The sequence below is a fragment of the Leptonotus elevatus genome, chromosome 1, assembly GCF_054856555.1.
Source record: "Leptonotus elevatus isolate MCC_2025b chromosome 1, RoL_Lele_1.0, whole genome shotgun sequence".
Classification (NCBI taxonomy): Eukaryota; Metazoa; Chordata; class Actinopteri; order Syngnathiformes; family Syngnathidae; genus Leptonotus; species Leptonotus elevatus.
In genome coordinates, this window is record NC_141239.1 from 37,113,599 (window position 1) to 37,134,413 (window position 20,815).

A 20,815-nucleotide genomic window follows, 5' to 3' on the forward strand; every position below is an offset into this window, starting at 1 on the left:
ATCCTCAGCCACAATGGATTACAATCTTATCATGTCAGGCTAATCTGGAACGCAGAGGAGAAAAGGGACCAACCGGAAGCCAACTCTCACAGGCGGAAATAAATAATAGCAGATTCAATACTTGCCATATATCAACATGCGGCATTTTAACTCATTCACTGCCATTGACGGCTATAGACGTCAAAAATTCATTTGAACTATTTCTATTAGTTTAACATTCTTTTTCCACTTTTGTTAACAAGAGTATGAAAACCTATAATTTTTTATTGTACATTTAGAGCAGATATAAAATTTGTGATTAATCGTGAGTTAAATAGTGAAACTATGCGATTAATTACGATAAAAAAATGTAATCGACTGACGCCCCTAATTTTTAGTAATCTTTTTTTTTATCACATCCGGCGCTAATTTTTTTTAATTGTAATTAATCGCATGACTTCAATAGTTAACTCACAATTAATCACAAATGTTATATCTGTTATAAGTGTACAATATACGGGTGTGAATTGCCTAGTACTTGGCGATTCGATTCGTATCACGATTCATAGGTCACAATTCAATTCGATACAGATTAATCCCGATACGAATCTATAAATTGATTATTGCGAATTTTTAAAACTCAAATTTAAAAAATACTAATCAGTAAACTTGTACATGTACACTGTAAGATTTGTATGAAAATGTATTTCAGAATATTAATAATATTATATATATAATATTCAGAATGCAGTCTGTTTCATGTTTGAACAGCACTAAAATAAAATCTTACGGTTTAATGTTCCATTAATATAACATTCTTCCGTGCTTAATGTGTGAATCCTAACCCTAAGTAAGACGTTTTGTTGAATATTCCCATAAAAATTTGAGGTTTAAAAATCGATTCGGCTGGGTATTGAATCGATTCGAGAATTGCGCGCTGTAATATCGCGATATATTGCCGAATCGATTTTTTTCTAACACCACTTGTACAATAAAAAAAAAATCCTAGATTTTCATACTCTTGTTAACAAAAGTGGAAAAAAATTAAACTAATTGAAATTGTTCAAATGAATTTTTGACATTTATAGCCGTCAATGGATGAAATGAAATTCTCTTTCAATTCTTCCTCAATGCTGTGCTTTGTTTTTGTTTGTACTATATTATGGCAAGTGTCAATCTGTTTGGGAAAGGGCATTTTTATTCCAGCAGGCAGGCAAAACAAACGGGCCTAGCTGGTTCATCCATTCTTAAATGTTATCATGGTAACCACTTCCGACCTTTATGCATGGTAGGGGTGTGCCAAAAAATCGATTCTCATAAGAATCACGATTCTCATTTATTACGATTCAGAATCGATTTTAAATGTCAGAAAATCGATTTTATTTAAATTATTTTATACTGTCTTCCCTTTGTTTGTGTGTGCCTTTATTGGGAGCGCTGTTCATGTTGTACCCGGTTTGGCCACTAAGGGGCAGTGTGGTTCTACACGGTCTAATACACTGTTAAGTTGTAGCCACATTAGAGAGTAGAAGGAAAAAGTCACGATCAAGTTATTCCAATAAAAGTTGTTTTTTTTGCAGCGTGGAGCCGTTCTTTTGAGTGATAAAAGTAGCGCGCTAATTAGCATAGCAGACTGGAGTAGATCATTACAATTCCTTGCACATCTATAAATTGAAGCAAAAATCATTGTCAATCAAATCATTTTGAATAAAAAAATCGTTCTTAATCGAAAATGGATTCTGAATTGAATCACACACCCATAAATCGGAATCGAATCGTGACACATTCAAAGATTCCCACCCCTAATGCATGGGGCTTGAGGTAACAAAGGCAGCTGTGACCTGACAACAAAACTCCCACTGAGGTCCTGATACATCAACTGAAATACAGTTTGAATATGCTACTTAATATTAAAAAAAGAAGAAGAAGAAAAAAAAAAGACATGAGTCCATGTATGCAATACAATTGGCTAGCATGTTTAGTGACTCGTCGGCAATGTGCTTTGTTTACTTGCCATTTGTTCAATGAAGCAATTGAAAGTGCATCGGCGGCTGAGGAACATTACATCATGTTGCAACTAGTGAAGGTCGCCTGCGTTCAATTATCCAACATCCATTTGCTACCTTGTGATAACGATCGCAGACGTGCTGTTGAGGTACACAAAATCCTTTAAGTAAAGAGTATGTGACTAATTACAACCCGGGTGGCTGTTTGTCTGTCCACAAGCCTCGTGTTTGATTAAAGTATGTCAACCCTTGCCGAGTCGTGTTTTGTGCGTCTACCCGCTGCACTTTCATCCGCCCCTTAAATAATCCCTGCCGACATGGCAGCCGTTCAAGCTTTGCAGCTTTGACGGCTTGACTGTCTTTTGCAAACATGCCCAGCTGTGACACTCGTCCGTCTCGTTTGTCCAGACGGGAAAGGAAATAAGGTGGCACCGCTGAGGTGACCATTTGCAAAGACTTTCAAGAATGATTGTTCAAGGTAAACACACTATACACGGAAGGGTCGTATCATTAGGTACACCTGCCGCAGTCATATACCCATACCAGCACTAGATCTATAATCGGTAAAATTGTATTTCATTTGACAATTTAGATATAACGGGCAAGTGCTATGGAGCCAAAATAAATAAAAGTCATGTGCTCACAAGAGTAATTTTGAAAGTATGATATAGACAATGTGAAACCTGCAAGTCTGTGTTCAAAAAAGACAACAGGAAGTTGAAGAGAGGAACTCGAGCGCCGAGTGACGACTTTGCCGCAAAACCACACAATCAACCACATCCTCAGTCTGCAAGGCTCTTAACACGACGAAGGCCAAGAGACCATCTTTGAAAATGTAGATGCTTTTACAACATCTGATTATTTCAGTCACACAGACAGGACAGGACAGGACAGGACAGGACAAGACAGGACAGGGTATTAAAAGCAAGTCGTGTCTTGCACGTTTCGGATTAATGTGTACAATGCAGAAGAGTCACGTGACGTCTGGTTCCACACGTTTATATGTTGCAAATTAACACAAAGATTATTTAATGAGCCATTCGCAGTTGGACTGTGTGGGCCGTTTAAAATAAACGTCGATTGATGTCATATGATGACTGGCAGAACGACAAAATGATCTCCTACTATACAGTACGGCAGTACGGATTTATTAAATGAGTTATTTTAAAATATAATAAAAGTGCAAATATATAAATTTAAACAACTCAAAATGAGTATTAACTCATTCACTGCAATAAATTCATAAAAAAAAAGATTATTAAAAATTAGGGGCAAGAGGCGATTATTTTTTTAATTGTAATTAATCGCATGACTACACTAGTTAACTCACGATTAATCACAAATTTTATATCGGTTCTAAATGTACAATAAAAAATTATAGGTTTTCATACTCTTGTCAAAAGTGGGGGGGGGGGGAATTTCATTAATAGAAATAGTTAAAATTATTTTTTGACGTTTATAGCTGTCAATGGCAGTGAATGAATTAAAAAAAGAAGAAAAAAAAAAGATAAAAAAATTCGGGCATCAGGCGATTAAAGTTTTTAATCGTAATTAATCGCATGACTTCACTAACTCACGATTAATTACAAATTTTACATCTGTTCTAAATGTACCCCCAAAAAATCTGACTTCTGAATTCTGTGCATTTTGACTCGGGCAAAGACATACAGTGGTTAATTTATTGAGTCCTCTCCATTTTATGATGAAAGGAATGTTGATCCGCGCAGTTATTAAAATGTGAATCTTTCCCACAGATACGATGAGACAGAGAAGTGCTGGAGTGGGATTCTACGTGAGATAATCTTTGCAGAGGGAGCCACCATTGTTCCAGTCCATCTCAACACAATAAATTCATAAAAAAAAAAAAGATTATTAAAAATTAGGGGCAAGAGGCGATTTTTTAAAAAATTGTAATTAATCGCATGACTTCACTAGTTAACTAGCGATTAATCACAAATTTCATATCTGGTCTAAATGTACAATAAAAAAATTCTAGGTTTTCATACTCTTGTTAACAAAAGTGGAAAAACATGTTAAACTAATAGAAATAGTTCAAATGAATTTTTGACGTTTATAGCCGTCAATGGCAGTGAATGAGTTAATAATCTTTTACCGCATTTTTGTTTTACGATTATGCCCATTTTGTAATTGTGGAATGTAATAATTGAAATTGTAATTGGATTTCGTTTAATTGCACAGCCCTATTTTGAACCATCCAAAAGTTGTATTCATAGGCTATGAATAAATGATAGGCTCCTTCATTTATACAGCGCTTTTCCACTGGATTGTGATCTTGAATTGAAATAGAATTTAGGCTTTGCTGCTTGTGAATGTAAAGTGCCCACTTTTGTGCCCCACTCAACTTTTCACGCCCCTGCTGTGTATCAACCTGTTATGGCTGCTGAGATCCTCTAGGAGGTGCTATATTGCTAACTAAATGCTTCTTGCGCGTTTCCCGTTCCTATCCAAGCTTCTATTTTTCATATATAACATAGTTAGTAGCCTTGATTGAATCGATTTTGCAACCCTGTTACCTCCAACCCTGTTGCTGTGATTAGAGGGTTGCACTACATAAACAGGGTTGTGATTTAAAAAAATTAATAAATGGACCAATCATATGTTAGCTGATTATTAATGAATATGTAGCAGAAAATCACAAATGTGAAGATCTATTTTTCAATCATTTTGAAGCGGCTGCACGAGGGTTCACTAAACTAGTAGAATTGGCTTAGAATGCAATTTTAAACCAAGGCTTTAGAGAGTGAATCTCTGGGGGGCTCGTCCGTCGGTGGGCCCCTGACCTCATGACCCCGTGGGGGATGCTGCACAGTTGCATATGTGGAGAACCGTTTTTGGTTTTTGTTATGTAAGCCACACAGTTGGATCCTAGACCCGAACCAAGTTGAGTCACGCTTCAGAATTTCATTGGGGATACTGAGCCAAAAATTCCTTCCTTGGTTTGGAAAAGGGACGGTTGCTATGGTAACGGGATCCCTTGGTCACCGCTTGCATGGGAACTAAGATCCGGAGAATTACACTAGTAAAAATAACATTTATTGAAGTATTGAAAATGAAAAGTATTATATACAGGCAAGGCATCCGACATACGCATGTTCGACTGTCCAATAAAAGACCTGTGAGGTCATTTCCAGGAACAACAACACTGTACTTTGGCTTTAATAACTTACATTCAAACAGAAAGACATGCTGATGATGATGTCAACTTCTCTCCTCCGCGGCTTTTCATGCCTCCCTGTTGTACATCTGAGGGCAAACGTGCAAGCGTCAGTTTCGCAGAGTGAAAACAAATGAAAGTTCGTTCAGCGCGGAATGTGGCGTCCTTGTCGTCTTGCGAATATTTTCACCCTCGTTTTGTGTAGCACAGGAGCAACACTGTTTCCATTTCGGCGCTTTCTAAGTCCAGCCACATTTTTAGATGGTCTTCCAGATTTTGGCTTTGAGGTCGGGGTTCTCAAGTTCCTGCACACCAGACTCACATTTATGGATTGTGCTTTGTGCGCTGGGAGTGTGCAGGGAGAGCCTTGAGGTACAAGTTTAATTTGTTACGTGACCATGCTCGCAAAGACTCATCTTTAAAGGGGAAGTCAACCCAAAGATTTTTCTTAACGAAATGTTATATGTGCCTTCACTAATATAAAAACAGCCTCACTGCCATTGATGGCTATTGACGTCAAAAATTCATTTGAACTATTTCTATTAGTGTTACTCCCACACACTTTTGTTAACAAGAGTGTGAAAACTTAGATTTTTTTTTATTGTACATTTAGAACAGATATAAAATTTGTGATTAATCGTGAGTTAACTATTGAAGTCATGCGATTAATTACAGTTAAAAAAATTCATCGTCTGACGCCCCTAATTTTTAATAATCTTTTCTTTAGGGCGATTATTTTTTTTAAATTGTAATTAATCACATGATTTCACTAGTTAACTCAAGATTAATCACAGATTTTAAATCTGTTCAAAATGTACAATACATTTTTTTCTAGGTTTTCATACTCTTGTTAACAAAAGTGGAAAAACACGTGAAACTAATAGAAATAGTTCAAATGAATTTTTGACGTCTATAGCCGTCAATGGCAGTGAATGAGTTAATATTGAGCTTGTGGAATATGTGTTAAGTAGCAAAATCCAGCAGTTTTTAGCCACCTCAGGGGGGCGGCATTTTTTTTCTTGCTGTTGACTGACATGACAGTTGCTCAGGGCTCAGCTTCAGAAACAGGTGAGCCGTGATTGGTCGTTACCTGAGCAACTGTGATGTGATTTTCAGTTACCACTGTTGACTCAACAGCAAGTGGCAAAATGGCCGCACCCTGAGGTGGATTTAAAAAAGGTGGACTCCACAAACACAGTATTAATCAGAATGCTGTGTTTAGACTATGGAGCTGCATAGAACATAATATTGTAAAGAACGTTTTTGACGGAACTTCCGCTTTAAATCCGTTTCCCCAAGTGAAATCCATTGGGGAAAAAAGCAAAAATGTTTGTAATGTATGAAAAATCACTCTAAAATATTGTACTTAAAAAACAATAATGACATAAATGATGTAAAAAATAAATAAAAAACAGTTGCATAATTTCTTTTTTTTTTGCTGCATCTTTTAGTGGCCACCTGGTGGCCATGGGCTCTTTGCACAAATCCACTACTTCCTACCACTCCTTCATTTCCTGTCTTTCATGATTGGACAAGCTGATTAATCCAGGTGTGCCTGACCTCAGTAACCACGACGACAATGGCCAGACACACCTGGATTAATCAGTTTGTCCAATCATGAAAGACAGGAAATGAAGGAGCGGTATTGAGTTCAGGAAGTAGTGGATTTGTGCAAAGAGCCCATATAATACAAACATACAGTGCAAAGAAGGAATATAGCGGACCCCATTATAATAGCATTGATGTGTTATTTTTTTCCCCGCCCCCAAATTCTTCAACAAGCGGGATATACTGCCAGTAAATATATAAATATACTGCTGCCTAAAGAAGTAAAATATTCAAAAATATATTTAAAAATATCGGGGGGGACTTTATATGCCAATGAGTATTGATTTGATCTATTGATGAGTTGCGCTTAAATATCCCTTGCCATACAGTTGAACTGAATCTTAAGTAGGCTTCTTTTTTTTTACGTCCATATAATTTAAGCGCTGTGTTAATTTAATCACTGTGCATAATGTTACAGTGGCTTGCAAAAATATGAAATACACATTTCGGAATAAAATGTCTTTGGAAGAACACAATATTTAATTATGGTCATAATAGTAGTACTTTGAGAGCTAAGAATTTTCTGAGGTGCTACTTGCTTTAAAAGGTTTGAAGAGCAGTATTGTCGAGAATGTGAGCATGACGTTTCCGTTTCACTGACATGGATTCATCATTGTGTTCTCTTCATTGTGTGCTACAGCTTCCCCTTTGTCCTTAAATCGGATTTGCAAGTTTGTTGCTGAGCAAAGTATTTTTTTGCACTAGTACTTGGTGTAATAACCTACACTCACGATAAAGAACTACAAAATGACAAAATCATTGTGCACAGTATCGGGCACGATAGTGAATAGGGAGTCATTCAAAACACAGCCTAAACCAGGGGTCAGCAAACTTTACTGTCAAAAGAGCCATTTTAGGACAAATAAATCAACAAAAATCAGTTTGGAGCCGCAAAACATTTTAACATTGTGATGAACAAAACATTGTGTTAGTCTAATGTACTGAGGGCCCAAGAACTAATTAGAGCTGCACCATAACAGAAATATATGAGAGCAGCATCCAATACATTGAGATTAGTTTTTTTTTTTCTCGTTTTTGTAATTGTTCATACATTTTTAGACTTTTCTGCCTTTTAGTGAAATTTCTGACATTTTTAGAAATTTTATGAGCACATTATGGTAATTTTCTGCCTCTCTTCTTCCTTTTTTGGACATTTTTAATGCCTTTTTGCCATCAATTTTCTGACATTTTTGTGGACATTTTATAGTAAATTTCAGCTTTTATGGCCAACTTTGTGGACATTTTAAAAATAAATCACCTAGCTAACTTAAAATTTGAAATTTTTTGAATATTTAATTCTTAATTTTTTTATTTAATCATTAATTAATTTGAAGAATATTTTATCCAAAAAAATAAAAAATAAATATGTAAAAAAAAAAAATCGATACATTTCTACTCATTTCTTTAGAGATCAGGTGAGGGACTAAAGAGCCACATCTGGCTCCACAGTCACAGGTTACTGACCCCTGGCCTAAACTTATGTCTGTTAAATGGTTGTTTTTGAGTTTCTGTTACCTGGAGGCTGCGTTCGCTCTGCGATGATCCCGGGGAGCTCCACAAGGACGGATCCTCCTGATTGGCTAAAGTCTGATTGACGAACCGCAACATTCCCTTCAATGAGCTCATGGGTTCGTCCGGGTTGTCTGCCCCGACCTGCTCATCCTCTCCCTCGTCCATGATAGTACGCTCCGAGCAGGAACTGCTGTCTCCCACCATGTAGGTGAGGGGGTCGAAGGAGAGCTCGCAACTCGATGGCGGCTCAGCGCTGCTGAGTCCCTCCCAGCTGCGGTCTACCGAGTTGGAGTAGGACGACTGCCATGGCTTCTGGCTCAGCGCCTCCCTGAGCGTAGCCTTGAGGCTCGGCGGAAGATCAAGGGAAAGGTCGTTGCTACAGCTCTGGAGCAGAAGCTCAAGGCCCGCATCAGATGGAGGTGAGGTTTTGGTTTGGGAGGGAAGGGAAGTCTTGTGAGTAAATGATGGAGACATGGCGGCTGTTGGAAGACAGTGAGAGGACAAGGAGTCCTCTTGGGGGGGTATCAGCGGATGGAGGGAGCCGGTGGGATTGTACGCAGCTGGATTGTGACATTTAGCTGCTCGCTCCAGACTGGAGATCTTGGCTTCGAGACGAGTCACCTCAGACTCCTGGCAGTGAACAAAATGATCAGATTACTCAATTCAACTCAACTTAAGCACATAGGGAGTAAACGTAAATGGTCATCAGAAAAATTAACACTGAAGTTCAGACACCTGGAATTGACTTCAGTGTTGATTTGGAGCAACGTGCATTACCTTGATGAGCAGCGACTCACTGGAGCTCTCAATGGTCCTCTGAGAAGAGTCGAGCTGAGTCTGGAGCTGAGCAGAGCGGTCTCTGGCTTCTTTGGACCGGGCGCTAAGCTGCTCCAGCTGCATTTGGAGTTGATTGTTCTGAGCCTTGACGTTCTCGTACAAATTCCGGCTGCTTTCCAGCTGAGTCTCGATCTGCAGGAACTTGTTCTGGCTCTGCTCTAACTGAGTCTGGAGATGACTGGCTTGGGCCTTGGTGCGGTCCAACTCCATCTTAGTGTCTTCCAGATGGGTTTTGCTTTGGTCCAGCTCCATCTCCTTCTGCTGGAGTTTAGAGGTGAGCTTCTCCTGCGAGGATGACATGTGCGAGGACACTTTGAGGAGCTGACCCCGGGTCTGCTGCAGGGAATCCAGCTGACCAGGAAAGACACAAAACACATTTTTAGCTTATAGTGGAATTGAGAACATGTTGGCTAAGTTCCCACATTTTAAAAAGAAGCATGTTAGGCTCATTGAAGACTATCTTCGCAATTCTCTAAGTCTGATAAAGGTACCATTAGCGGTACGTGGGCGCCCCCTGGTGGTGTGCAAGAGAATTTAAAAGTAAGAAAGAAACCCAACGTTTTTAACTTTTAAGTACAATATTTGGATTTAAGTAAGGGAGTCAAAATTAGTGCGTTCATTTTGAGATAATTTGGGGAATGCCAGTCACAACGCAGCAGACACACCCACGTCAAAATTGAGCAGTAGTACATTTAATCATAATGTATAGATTTGTGGGGACTGGGGTCAAAGTTGTGTTTTACGATTTTAAAAATGTGTAGAATTTCACAAGTTACTTTATGTTAAAGATAGCTCTTAACTCATTCACTGCCATTGACAGCTATAGACGTCAAAAATTCATTTGAACCATTTCTATTAGTTTCACATTTTTCCCACTTTTGTTAACAAGAGTGCGAAAACCTAGAAAAAAATGCATTGTACATTTAGAACAGATATAAAATGTGTGATTATTCGTGAGTTAATTGTTAAAGTCATGCGATCAATTACAATTACAAAATTTAATCGTCTGACGCTCCTAATTTCTTTATAATATTTTATTTTTTGTTTAATTACTTAATTATTTAAACTCAAGATTAATCACAAATCTTATATCTGTTCTATATGTACAATAAAACATTGTTTCTAGGTTTTCATACCCTTAACAAAAGTGGAAAAGAATGTGAAACTAATAGAAATAGTTCAAATGAATTTTTAACGTCTAGAGCCGTCAATGGCAGTGAATGAGTTGATCTGAAAAAAAATGCACTGCTGTCATGCCATCTAGTGGCAGAAAAATGACCAACACAAATCAATATCACACTAAATTTTTACAGTACAGTACATCTTTTTAATTTTAACTTAATGGAATTAATTATTATGAAATTACCATACTGATGACTAAAAGATGCAGCCATATTTTTAGTGTACATTTTATTGTATATTTAGAACAGATATAAAATGTGCGATTAATCGTGAGTTAACTATTGAAGTCATGCGATTAATTTCGATTAAAAATTCTAATCGCCTGACACCCCTAAATTTAAGCTTTAGGAAATGTTTGTTTTTACTTTTTACACAATAAAATACAATCCGCCCACGTACAAACAAATGCACCGGACATGCCACGAAGACTCCCCTAACTTCCACTAATAACCCAGGCTAAACTAGACAATACTTGACCCAAAATAATAGAAACAAGTCTCAAGATGGTAGTTTGGTGTACCTCCTTGTTGTGTTGCTCCCGCTCCATATCCAGCTCCTGCTCCAAAGAAGCGACCATGTTCTGCAGCCTGGCCTCAGACCGTTGCCAGTGCGTCTCCTTCTGAGCCAGCTCCTCCTCTGCATGGCACAGCCTCCCGTCCTGCATATGCATGCACACACGTCAGGAGCCGTAATGCAGGTGCAAACGCATGACGCATGTGAACGGTGTTTACCGACTCCTCCTCCTGCAGCTTGATGGCATCTAGTTGTGAGGTGAGAGCTTTACAGTTACGCTGGGCTTTCTCCAGTTCGTGCAGTAATGTGTCAAGTCTATGCTGATGGGATTCCTGAAACACAACAGCAGTGAGATTTGAAAGATCAGGTCATAGAAATAGGAATAGGTAATATAAATTTTGAATTGAGTCACGGAATGATATTCCATCAAATAACAAATACCAGGGATGTGATTTGACCAAAGTGAAATTATCTGAAAATTTAGCCGGGGGTCTGGGGGCCGCGGGCACTCAGCTAGGTCCAGAGCTCATGGGTTTTCCGTGTTTTTAAGTACTTTCAATGCACTCAGATGACAAAGAAATAGACAAAACAACAGCATAAATTTTCAATGTATATTGAACTATCCCATATAAAATTGCAGTTTTAGTCAACTCAAAATCAGTCACATTCAAAAACATTGGACTGCCTTTGCTTTTAAAAACTATCACTGAGAATATCATCATATATATTTACCATGCAATAAATCATTTAATCAATCATTCTTAATGTAATACATAATGCATAACAAAAACATAAAATACCTCATGCAGCAAGCTCTGGTAAAAACACAATCATGCATTGACTAAGATCATCTCTGTAACTGCATACATCAAGACAGTCAACATATTGAAACCTGAAAAGTGCAAACATGCAGCATTCATTTGAGTTTGTGTCAATGATTAACCATGTTAAATATTTATGACCATTTTTATTACGTTATAATATTTTCGAAAATTTGATTTCGATTAATTTGAAACGTTTACCACCGACCTCAAAATTCACGACTCTGTCAGCAACTGGTACAGGTTGTTGGGGTGGATCACGTCTCTCTATTACCGCTTCCGATTGTGATGTCAATAAGGGATGGAGGCCGTAAAGTTTTGGAGTTTTCGTTTGGGCACCGAAACTTCCAGCGATGGAATAATTTGTTGTTCTTGACTGGAGTTCTTTCACGTGTTTTTTGCTCTTTGCGTGACTTTCAAGAGCTTTGAAACCTCTCCCACCATAGTCAATGGTATCATGGCACCAAATGCAAAGCGCTTTCCCGGCACGATCGATCTTCCGAATAAAGTCACTGAACAAATTCGTCACAGTCTTCTTTCCAACATTTGTAGATATATCCTTCTCTAACCAGTCCCATCGAAACTTGTTTTTCACGATCTTGTCAATTTCCTTAACTCGCGGAGCATCTTTGCGTTCGATCACGGACATCTTTCTTTAAACACCCGGCAAAAACGTCTGAGAAATGAACAATGGCATACGCCTATGCCTTTATAACAAGCGCGTTTATTGGTCAACACGGAGACTTCAGCCAATCGCAAGATCCGTTTCATTTCAGTTACGGAAACACTAAAATGGAACGCTGTTGAGACGAAATCGGATTTTTTTACCACTTAAAAAATTGTAACATTTTATTTTTGGAGATAAAAAAAAGCGGAATTCCGCGAATTAGCGGAAAAATCACATCCCTGCAAATACGTAAACACTGTCAGAAAACATATAAACTGGTAATATACTGAAAGTACATATCGCTTGTTGGGCCGAAATCTTGTACCTGCAAAATATTCACTTTCCAGGAGACCCCAACAACATCATGTTTATTCAGTCATTAACATTGTCTCATCAAAGACAGCAAGCCGTTTTCAACACTTTAGATTGGTCAATAATTTGTAGGAGAAAAAAAAAACAGCCACACATGTACATCAACCAACAGTATACCGTAGATTAAAAAAAATATATATATATATATCAACTTGACCAAATTGTGACTTAGGAGGTTTCGCCCCGACGCCAGCAATATATTCTTCCTAATATGTGAACAATTAGTTTGTTCTACTCTTATTCTCTTCATGTAAAATGTGTGCTCAAAGCATGCACGGCACCACTAAGAAGAGGCCAAGATGCACACAGCAGGAAGAGCAAATATTTATGTATTTAATTAATTATTTCATGTATTATTGCTATTGATTTAATACTGGTAATTGGTCATTTATTTTCTGGTGCTTATTTAACGCTGACTTTTGTTAGTTGAATTAATGCTAAGTTTCAAAACCAATGAATCAGCTTTAATAATCGTGATTTCGATATCAATCAAAATAATTGAGATCATTATCCCCCCCTCATAATCGCCATCTCTAGATAGACCCCCAATATGTTTCCAAAAAAAAATCATCCAAAAGTCAAAAGCTGTATTGCCATCGGGCTGTAGATTTATCAACAAAACAACTGTTCCTTCTGTTCAGTGTTCTCTCTCTCGGCTGTCACATGTACCGTACGTTTTCAATTTAACCGAGGACATTTCCTTATCAAATGAAGACGCGGTACATTGTGACCCGATTTGGTCTGTTTATGTTCTTATTCACATGACGTTGCTCACGTCCCCTGATGTACCCAAACACAAACATTTGGGAGCTTTTGGGTGAAATGTGTGCACTATAAACCTTCGGGGTGGACTTAATTTGATCTCTAAAATGTTCTCGTATTTTTGGCACAACTTGCTGCTCTCTAACACGGAGTTGAATGGCACAATTCACAACCTTTTGATATGCAAAATGAAGAATTGACCCTTTACGCATTCCTTGCAGCAGAGTGAACTCTTTGTGCCGTTCCTGACCTTTGTCTCCTCGAGGTCCCTCTGTGCGTCTCTCAGCTCTTCCTCTTTGGCCTGCAGACTTTGCTCCAGCGCCTTCACCTTGATCTCCATCTCCTGCTTGTGCTCCCGAATGGCCACATCCAGCTGGCCCAGCTGAGGATCAGACGGCGAAACGGAAGCATGTGAAAGCGATGTCTCTGAAATTCACCTGGCGCAATACGCACACACGAGGCTTATTTTGTACCAGTGTTGCTCTCTGTTGGAGCTCCCCCTGTCTTTCCGTCAGTGCACAGTCCATGTCTAAAACCTCATGAGTTCTCTCTTCCAACTCCGTCTGGGTCTCGCTGTGAACACGCACGCACACATGTTGATTGTGAACAAGTTTCTAATGAGAGATTTGATATTTGTCATATTTGTTATGCATGTTGTACGCTGCAAATAAGATGGTCCTTTTTATGGCATTGTTTTTATTTTTTTTTATAAGGGGATTTGCTTATGCTCGGAATGTAACGTAGCGTGTGAAGACCAATGAAATGAAGTCTTGCGATCGTACAGTGACATCTTTATATTGTTAGTGTATGTACCCTGGAGTGCTTAGTGTACAATACGGCAGCTGCAGGCAGTAGGTTACAAAACAGCTTTATAGATCAGTGGTACGATATGTACCATCGTGAAAGAGCAAATGATTACGTCACAAAAGGAAAGTGAGATCCATCAAATTGACACATTTGTCACACAGAGACATATTTCACCTCAAATGTCAACCATTATATTAAACACAAAAATGCATGACGTCGTTACATCACAGTTGTCATATAAACTCTCGATATAAAAGTAGAAAATTCTCATGATATGGTATTGTTTCAAACACGGATGAATGAAAGAGAGATCCCAGCATGACTCCATCACGTCGGTCGAAGAGTTCACGAGTGGGCGTGGCCTCACCTAAGACGTATGCTCAGTTTTTCAACCTCCACTTGCCGCTCGTCAGCGATGGTTTGGGTCCTCTGCAGGACGTCTTTAAGCAACTGGAGCTGTGTCAGAGTCTCGGCCAGATCCTGCTGGACCGTCTGCAGCTGGTCCTCGAGGAGCTGGAACTTCTGGACGCAGTTGTACTTGTCTGCCTCGCAGCGATGGAGCTTCTCCTCCAGGTCTACGACTGCAGACGGACGGGAGCAGGAAATCGTGAGCAGAAGATAGACTTTTCGATTGAAAAACAATATGCCTGCTATAGCTAGCAAATCTGTGGATGATATTGATTGTTTACAGTACAGAAGTATATTCACTTACAAGTTGTTGTTTTTTATGTGACCAAGCTCAATTTAATCCTATCAAATCAATTTTCCCGATTCAAATGAGTTAAAATTAAGCCACTCTAGTCCCTGAAAACTGTCTGTAATAAAGAAAACTAATAGCACTGAATTGTAAAATGTAAAAAACTTAATAGACAAAACCAAGAAATAAATTGGTTTTACCAAGTGTAATTAAGCAAAAAAATCATACACACACACACACACACACACTGTAGTACTGTTAGAGTCTTAGAGTCTTTGTTTTGTATTTGCTAAGTGCATCGGTGACTGTCTCTCCTTGCCCACATGTAATGGCATTACAGTATAAGGTATGGCGTGTGGCGGAAAAAGCGTGCGGGAAAGTTGAAATATATAAAATAAAATAAAACGATTCTTGTCTACAGTGTCATTAGAGATTTTACATCTGGAGCAAATCCGTGATGATGAATGTGGGTTGAGTGTATTTGTCTTACCCAAGTCATTCTTGTTTTCAAGCAGGCTCCTCGTTTGCTGCAGGTTCTTGTCCATGAGGCTGATCTGACTTGTCTTGACGGTGACGTCCTTCCGCAGACTCTGCAGCTCCAACTCTTTAGACATAAGCTCCACTTCGTACTTTTTCGCATCTTTTGTCACTTGGCTTGAAGAATATGAAAAATAGCCAGGTTCTAATCATGAGTATTTTTGTTCCACGCAAAATTTGATATAAAAATCACAAACATGAACAAGGCATTGGATAAAATGCAACACATTGAGTCTTACTCGTCTCACCTTATCATGAGCACAGCACCCATTTTTGTTTCAAAGAGAACCCTCTGCTTTTGTTAGGAAAGCAACAAAAATTCTTCATGTGACACAAAAAAAAAGGGGGATTTTTCTCTGAGCTTTTTAAAAAGTCACCATCCAGCAGAAAAAAATGTCTTTAAACCAAAGCGGCTCCTCACTTATATACTCAAACGTATTTTCTGGATGCGAGAGGCAGAGCAAGAGGGGCTGTGTCACGCCTACTGCTGGATGTGGTGTAATCATAAGACACAAACGGGCCCACATATAACTGAAGGAAACATCTTACCTAAATGATATTAGCTTTTATGATGGGGGGGGGGGGGGGGGTGACACATGCAAAACAAGCTGCTGATGAAATAATTTGCTATATTTACTGGTGCGACGGCACTGCTGTTCTTACTTGAGCATCTCAGACAGCTGAGTGGTCTTTTCCTTCACGTCATGTAAGTCCTTGTCCTTCCCCACATTGTCTTCCCGTCTGGTCTTCACCTCATCATGCAGAGCCGCTCGAGCTCGCTCCAGCTGATATTCCAGCGTGGACACCTACATACAAGATTGTACAAAGTGCCATTTTATGTTGCTCCCACTATGGTTGCCCTATTTAGAATTCCGCCAGACGTAGGGGGAAAGACGCAGCTCTAAAGTCACACAAAACGTGGAACTGCTGTCATGTAAAACCTCGACTTCCTACAATATGTATCAACAATAATTTAACAAAGTAGGAAATAGAATCTCTGTAAGTCTTACCATTTTCAAACGATTACTTCTACAAGATACCTAGGAAATCACAATGTCCCATCAAGCATTGAAATGTCTTTTAGCAGTAATGGATACATTTACCAAAGTGATGAAGGCAAAGTCAGTCCAACGGATGAACAGTGCATTCAAATGTTCCCACATTTCATGATATTACAGCAGAGGTCACGCCCACCGGGTAGCCTAGGCATTCCTAGAAAATCACAATGGGACATTGTGATTTTCTAGGAATGCTGTAAAGGTGATAATTTGCTAATGTAAACACTAGCAGAGATTTATTTTAATAAAGTGTTGCATCTCAGTTTCCTAATTATTGTGAGAAATCATTAACATGATCAGTGCCTTCACAATTCACATGAATTAAATATTATCGTGCTTAACCAGATAAAAATGCACGAAGCGCCTCTCACTGTTCAAATTCAACAAGGAAACGATGAGTAATTCTGAGAGAACAGAATTAATTGCAGCGTCCATTCGTCTGTTATTTGAAACATTAATACGGAAAGTGAAACATTAATACTTTCTAGAGTCATTGTACGTGCTAACAGTAGCATAACTTGTCTCTGTGCGAACACTACGTCATGAAATAAATACTGTCTGATAATTTCTTGTCCAATAATGTCTGCACAGCCCAAATATATATATATATATATATATATATATATACACATTTAAAATATCAAGTTTAGAACATGTTGTCTCAATCGAATTCTAACACCATCCCTAATATTGTGCCAATGGTCTTGCTAGCGCTTAGCTACTCATCCTGATAAGAACTCTTGGTTCAACTAAGTAAAGCTCAGCGTACTGAATGGACAACATTGTCTTGAGAGTGGGGACACAAAGTTACGAGCTAAAAACACTTTTTATGTGATCACAAGATTCATCTGCTTATCCCCTGCAAGCATTGCTTAGTTATTTCTTGCAGATTCAAGCCTTGAGAGCTCTCGTTCACGGACACACCACTTCAGCGGCTAGGTCATCTATTTGCTAGTCAGACCACAATCACCGTGGGTTATACATTTATGACATATTATGTAATTCAAGTATTTGGCAAAAATCCGTGCTCATGAGGTGCTTCGGTTTTACTTTACGTAAGTATACGGCGTCTTTTCAAAACAAAATCTGAGAGAATGATCATGGGTTTATAAAGTTGTCAGTGAAATGTAGAAATAGCGTGACATGCCAAACACTCCATTAGACACAACCGTGAAAACATCGATTCAAGCGTCCACTTTCTATGCCACCTTTCCTCACTAGGTTCGCAGGGTGAGCAGGAGTCAAGCTGCCAGCGACCGTGGCTCTCCTTTCCCACATGCGAGGGCATTCAAATAGTGAGTATACTGTTAAAGCCCATAAGAAATGATCCCATAATACATCTGAGAAATAGCGAGCGTGCAGAACACTGTACTAGCAAATTTGGACAGCTCGCTAAATTCTAACAGTGAGCATTAAACAGTTGACAACTAATCCAGCATTTTTGCACTCACCTGTTGCTCCAGCTGACTCTGGCTCTCCTCCAGTTCAGCGATGCGGGCCGTGCTCTCAGTCAGCATTGTCTGCTGCTCCTGCAGAGAAAGTTGAAGCTGCAGGTTTTGCTCACTGGAGCTCTGAGCCACCCGAGTGACACTGTGAAGCTTTTCCTGCTGTGAAAACACCTGAAAGGGGGGGGGGGGGGGCAGGATGACGATGAGCGATTAAGCAGAGCAGACGATCAGAGATTCTCTACCTCATTCTACATGAACACCAACAGCCCATTACTGTTTTCTAACCATTATTGAGCCAAGACACACATTACATCATAAAAACATTTACATAAGTATAATAAATCTGATGTTGATTGTAATACAGATAAAAATAACTGCTTGTGTTTATTTAAAAAAAAAATACATGAAATGAGGACCATGGGAAAAAAATCTCATATTAAATCTAAAGCCGTCAAACGATTAAATTTCTGATTAATCACATCGTAAAATTTTTATTAATCACAGTCAATCGCTTAATAAAAGAGGCTTTTTTAATCAACATTTTCCCCCCGCCAAATTTGAAGAGCACTAGTTATGTGTTAATTCTTTTGACATTTTATGAGGATGTCTACAACATTTTTTTGACCCACTGCACACGCTCATCCTCCTCTTTTTCTAATCAATTAATTACTCGCATAATTTAAAATGGAAAAAAAATGACCCCAATATTTTGACATGAACAAATATTCTAAATGTAATATGCAAACATTTATTAAATGCTTTACTTTAATGCATGTATTTATGTTTATTGCTCAAACACAACCTGTGCTACCTTAAACGTAGCCATCCGCTGTCACGCTAAAGGGTAACACATGGTCAAAATTAATAGTGCGATTAATCTGCGTTAATTCATAATCAATGCGATATTTTTTGTGATTAATTCATCAGTTAACGCTTTAACTTTGACAGCACTAATTAAATCATAATCGCAACATTGAGTGGAAAAATAAAATTGAAATTTTTGAAAATGATTCAGCCCTAGCTCCGTCTTTGTACCTGGTCTTTGGATCTCTGCAGCTCGGACTCATAGCTCTTTTTCATGTCCTCCATCTGCTGAAGATGCCACGTCAGCTCCTCTCGGCAGGTTGACAGAGACGACTGGAGCTCACACACCTGTCACATGCACATAGAAAAAAAAAGTCAACACTTAAAATTTGCAATTTTTAAAAGGAGACTTATGTTGGAAAACTGGATTTTCTACCACCCAGTCAATCTATTGGTATCCCCTCTGAAATGAATCTGTTTTTTGCTGAATTGCGACATCAATTAGCCACTGGTGGCTTCACACAAGCACCATTTATGAACATCTCATGCTCTGGAAAAAGTCTTAAGAGTCTCTGGAAGTCTCCAGTAACGTCACATAGGTCTTTGGATTTGTTGCTTATCGCTTTTTTTTGAGAAATAGTCACTTGAAGGGTCAGAGGGACAAAGTGATTGTTAATATAAATTAGCAACTTGAACTTGGTTGTTAACTCATTCACTGCCACTGACGGCTATAGACGTAAAAAAATCATTTTAACTATTTTTATTAGTTTAACATTTAACAACCTAGTTTTTTTTTATTGTACAATTAGAATCAGGTATAAAATTGATGAATAATCGTGAGTTAACTAGTGAAGACATGCGATTAATTATGATTAAAAATTAATTGCCCGATGCCCCTAATTTTTAATAATCTTTTTTTTTAAAGAAAAAATTTAAGTTTATTTAAAAAAATAAAATTACTTTTTTTAATTAATAAAAAAGAAGAAAAGATTATTAAAAATTAGGGGTGTCAGATGATTAAAAATTTTCATAATTTATCGCATGACTTCAATAGTTAACTCACGATTAATCACAAATTTTACATCTGTTCTAAATGTACCCAAAAAAATTTGGGGGGTTTTCATACTCTTGTTAACAAAAGTGGAAAAAATGTTAAACTAATATAAATAGTTCAAATGAATTTTTGACGTATATAGCCATCAATGGCAGCGAATCAGTTAATAACTATAATAGTATTTGCAACTAGTGTGACAAATGTATATTAAGGGTGCTTAAAATTTTTTATCATCTGTGTAATTTGATGATGAATGTCACAAAACTTTTCATTAAAATAGCTAAGAACTGCTTTAAATTGTAATAAAAGTGCATACGTCTCCTATTATAAACATTGTGGGAAATATATTGTTTGTAAATATAAAGAAAATGTTCAACTATCAGTTGTGTTGTCTACACCTTGAAACTATTATAAGCACTTATTTCGACATATGGAATGGACATTACACCAGGATGAGAAAATGAAAGAAATTATTCTCCACTCTATAAGATTGTTTTTTGATTTTGTCCATTCATCCTTAAAACTGCATGCATGTGTGCGAGTGTGTCTGCAATGTCTGTTCTAGTTCATCTCCAAGGTCAGAGATTAGTCATGTGTTGTAGAATGTTGTTCCCCTGACCTTGGTGGCAGACTCGGCTGCCTGCTCTTTTAAACTCCGGAGTAACTCCTCATTGTGTCTTGCTTCAATCTGCTTCTCCTGGAAGTAACGCAAAATGCATCCACTCATTCACTTATATTATAAAATAGTGTTAACTACCGTTTGCTTAGCAAGAGGCCTTACCTGAGTGAGTTGTTGTACGGAGGTCTGCAGTTGTGAAGCCGCAGCCTGCGCCTCATCTTTTTCTCTCTGGAGGGAACCCAGCTCCTGCTCCATCTCTAACACCCGAGAATGAGCTTCGTCCACAGAGAGCTGCAGCTGCAAGCGTGAGAACACAGCCACTTTATTTGTAGTTTTGTTTCAATTAGTCGATTAAAA

At 38.3% G+C, this 20,815-nt stretch overlaps 1 protein-coding gene across 2 annotated transcripts in view; it reads right to left on the bottom strand.

Annotated features, from left to right (window-relative positions):
- ccdc18 (coiled-coil domain containing 18) overlaps positions 1–20,815 on the bottom strand; it is a 30,779-nt gene that overhangs the window by 1,070 nt on the left and 8,894 nt on the right. Inside the window, exons 12-25 of one of the 2 annotated variants that reach the window (XR_015097238.1) lie at positions 20,621–20,755; positions 20,459–20,536; positions 19,017–19,133; positions 17,985–18,152; positions 16,139–16,281; positions 15,429–15,592; positions 14,609–14,822; positions 13,908–14,007; positions 13,685–13,816; positions 11,031–11,144; positions 10,820–10,957; positions 9,058–9,468; positions 8,284–8,910; positions 5,174–5,249 (exon numbers count right to left, since the gene is read on the bottom strand). Coding sequence is in view for 1 of the 2 variants with exons in the window: in XM_086096479.1 (XP_085952605.1) it covers positions 5,229–5,249; positions 8,284–8,910; positions 9,058–9,468; positions 10,820–10,957; positions 11,031–11,144; positions 13,685–13,816; positions 13,908–14,007; positions 14,609–14,822; positions 15,429–15,592; positions 16,139–16,281; positions 17,985–18,152; positions 19,017–19,133; positions 20,459–20,536; positions 20,621–20,755 (2,562 nt within the window). In the remaining variant the exon portion in view is untranslated. Of the gene's footprint in view, positions 1–5,017; positions 5,250–8,283; positions 8,911–9,057; positions 9,469–10,819; positions 10,958–11,030; positions 11,145–13,684; positions 13,817–13,907; positions 14,008–14,608; positions 14,823–15,428; positions 15,593–16,138; positions 16,282–17,984; positions 18,153–19,016; positions 19,134–20,458; positions 20,537–20,620; positions 20,756–20,815 lie in introns of those variants that run through there. The other variant, XM_086096479.1, reaches the window with a different exon arrangement.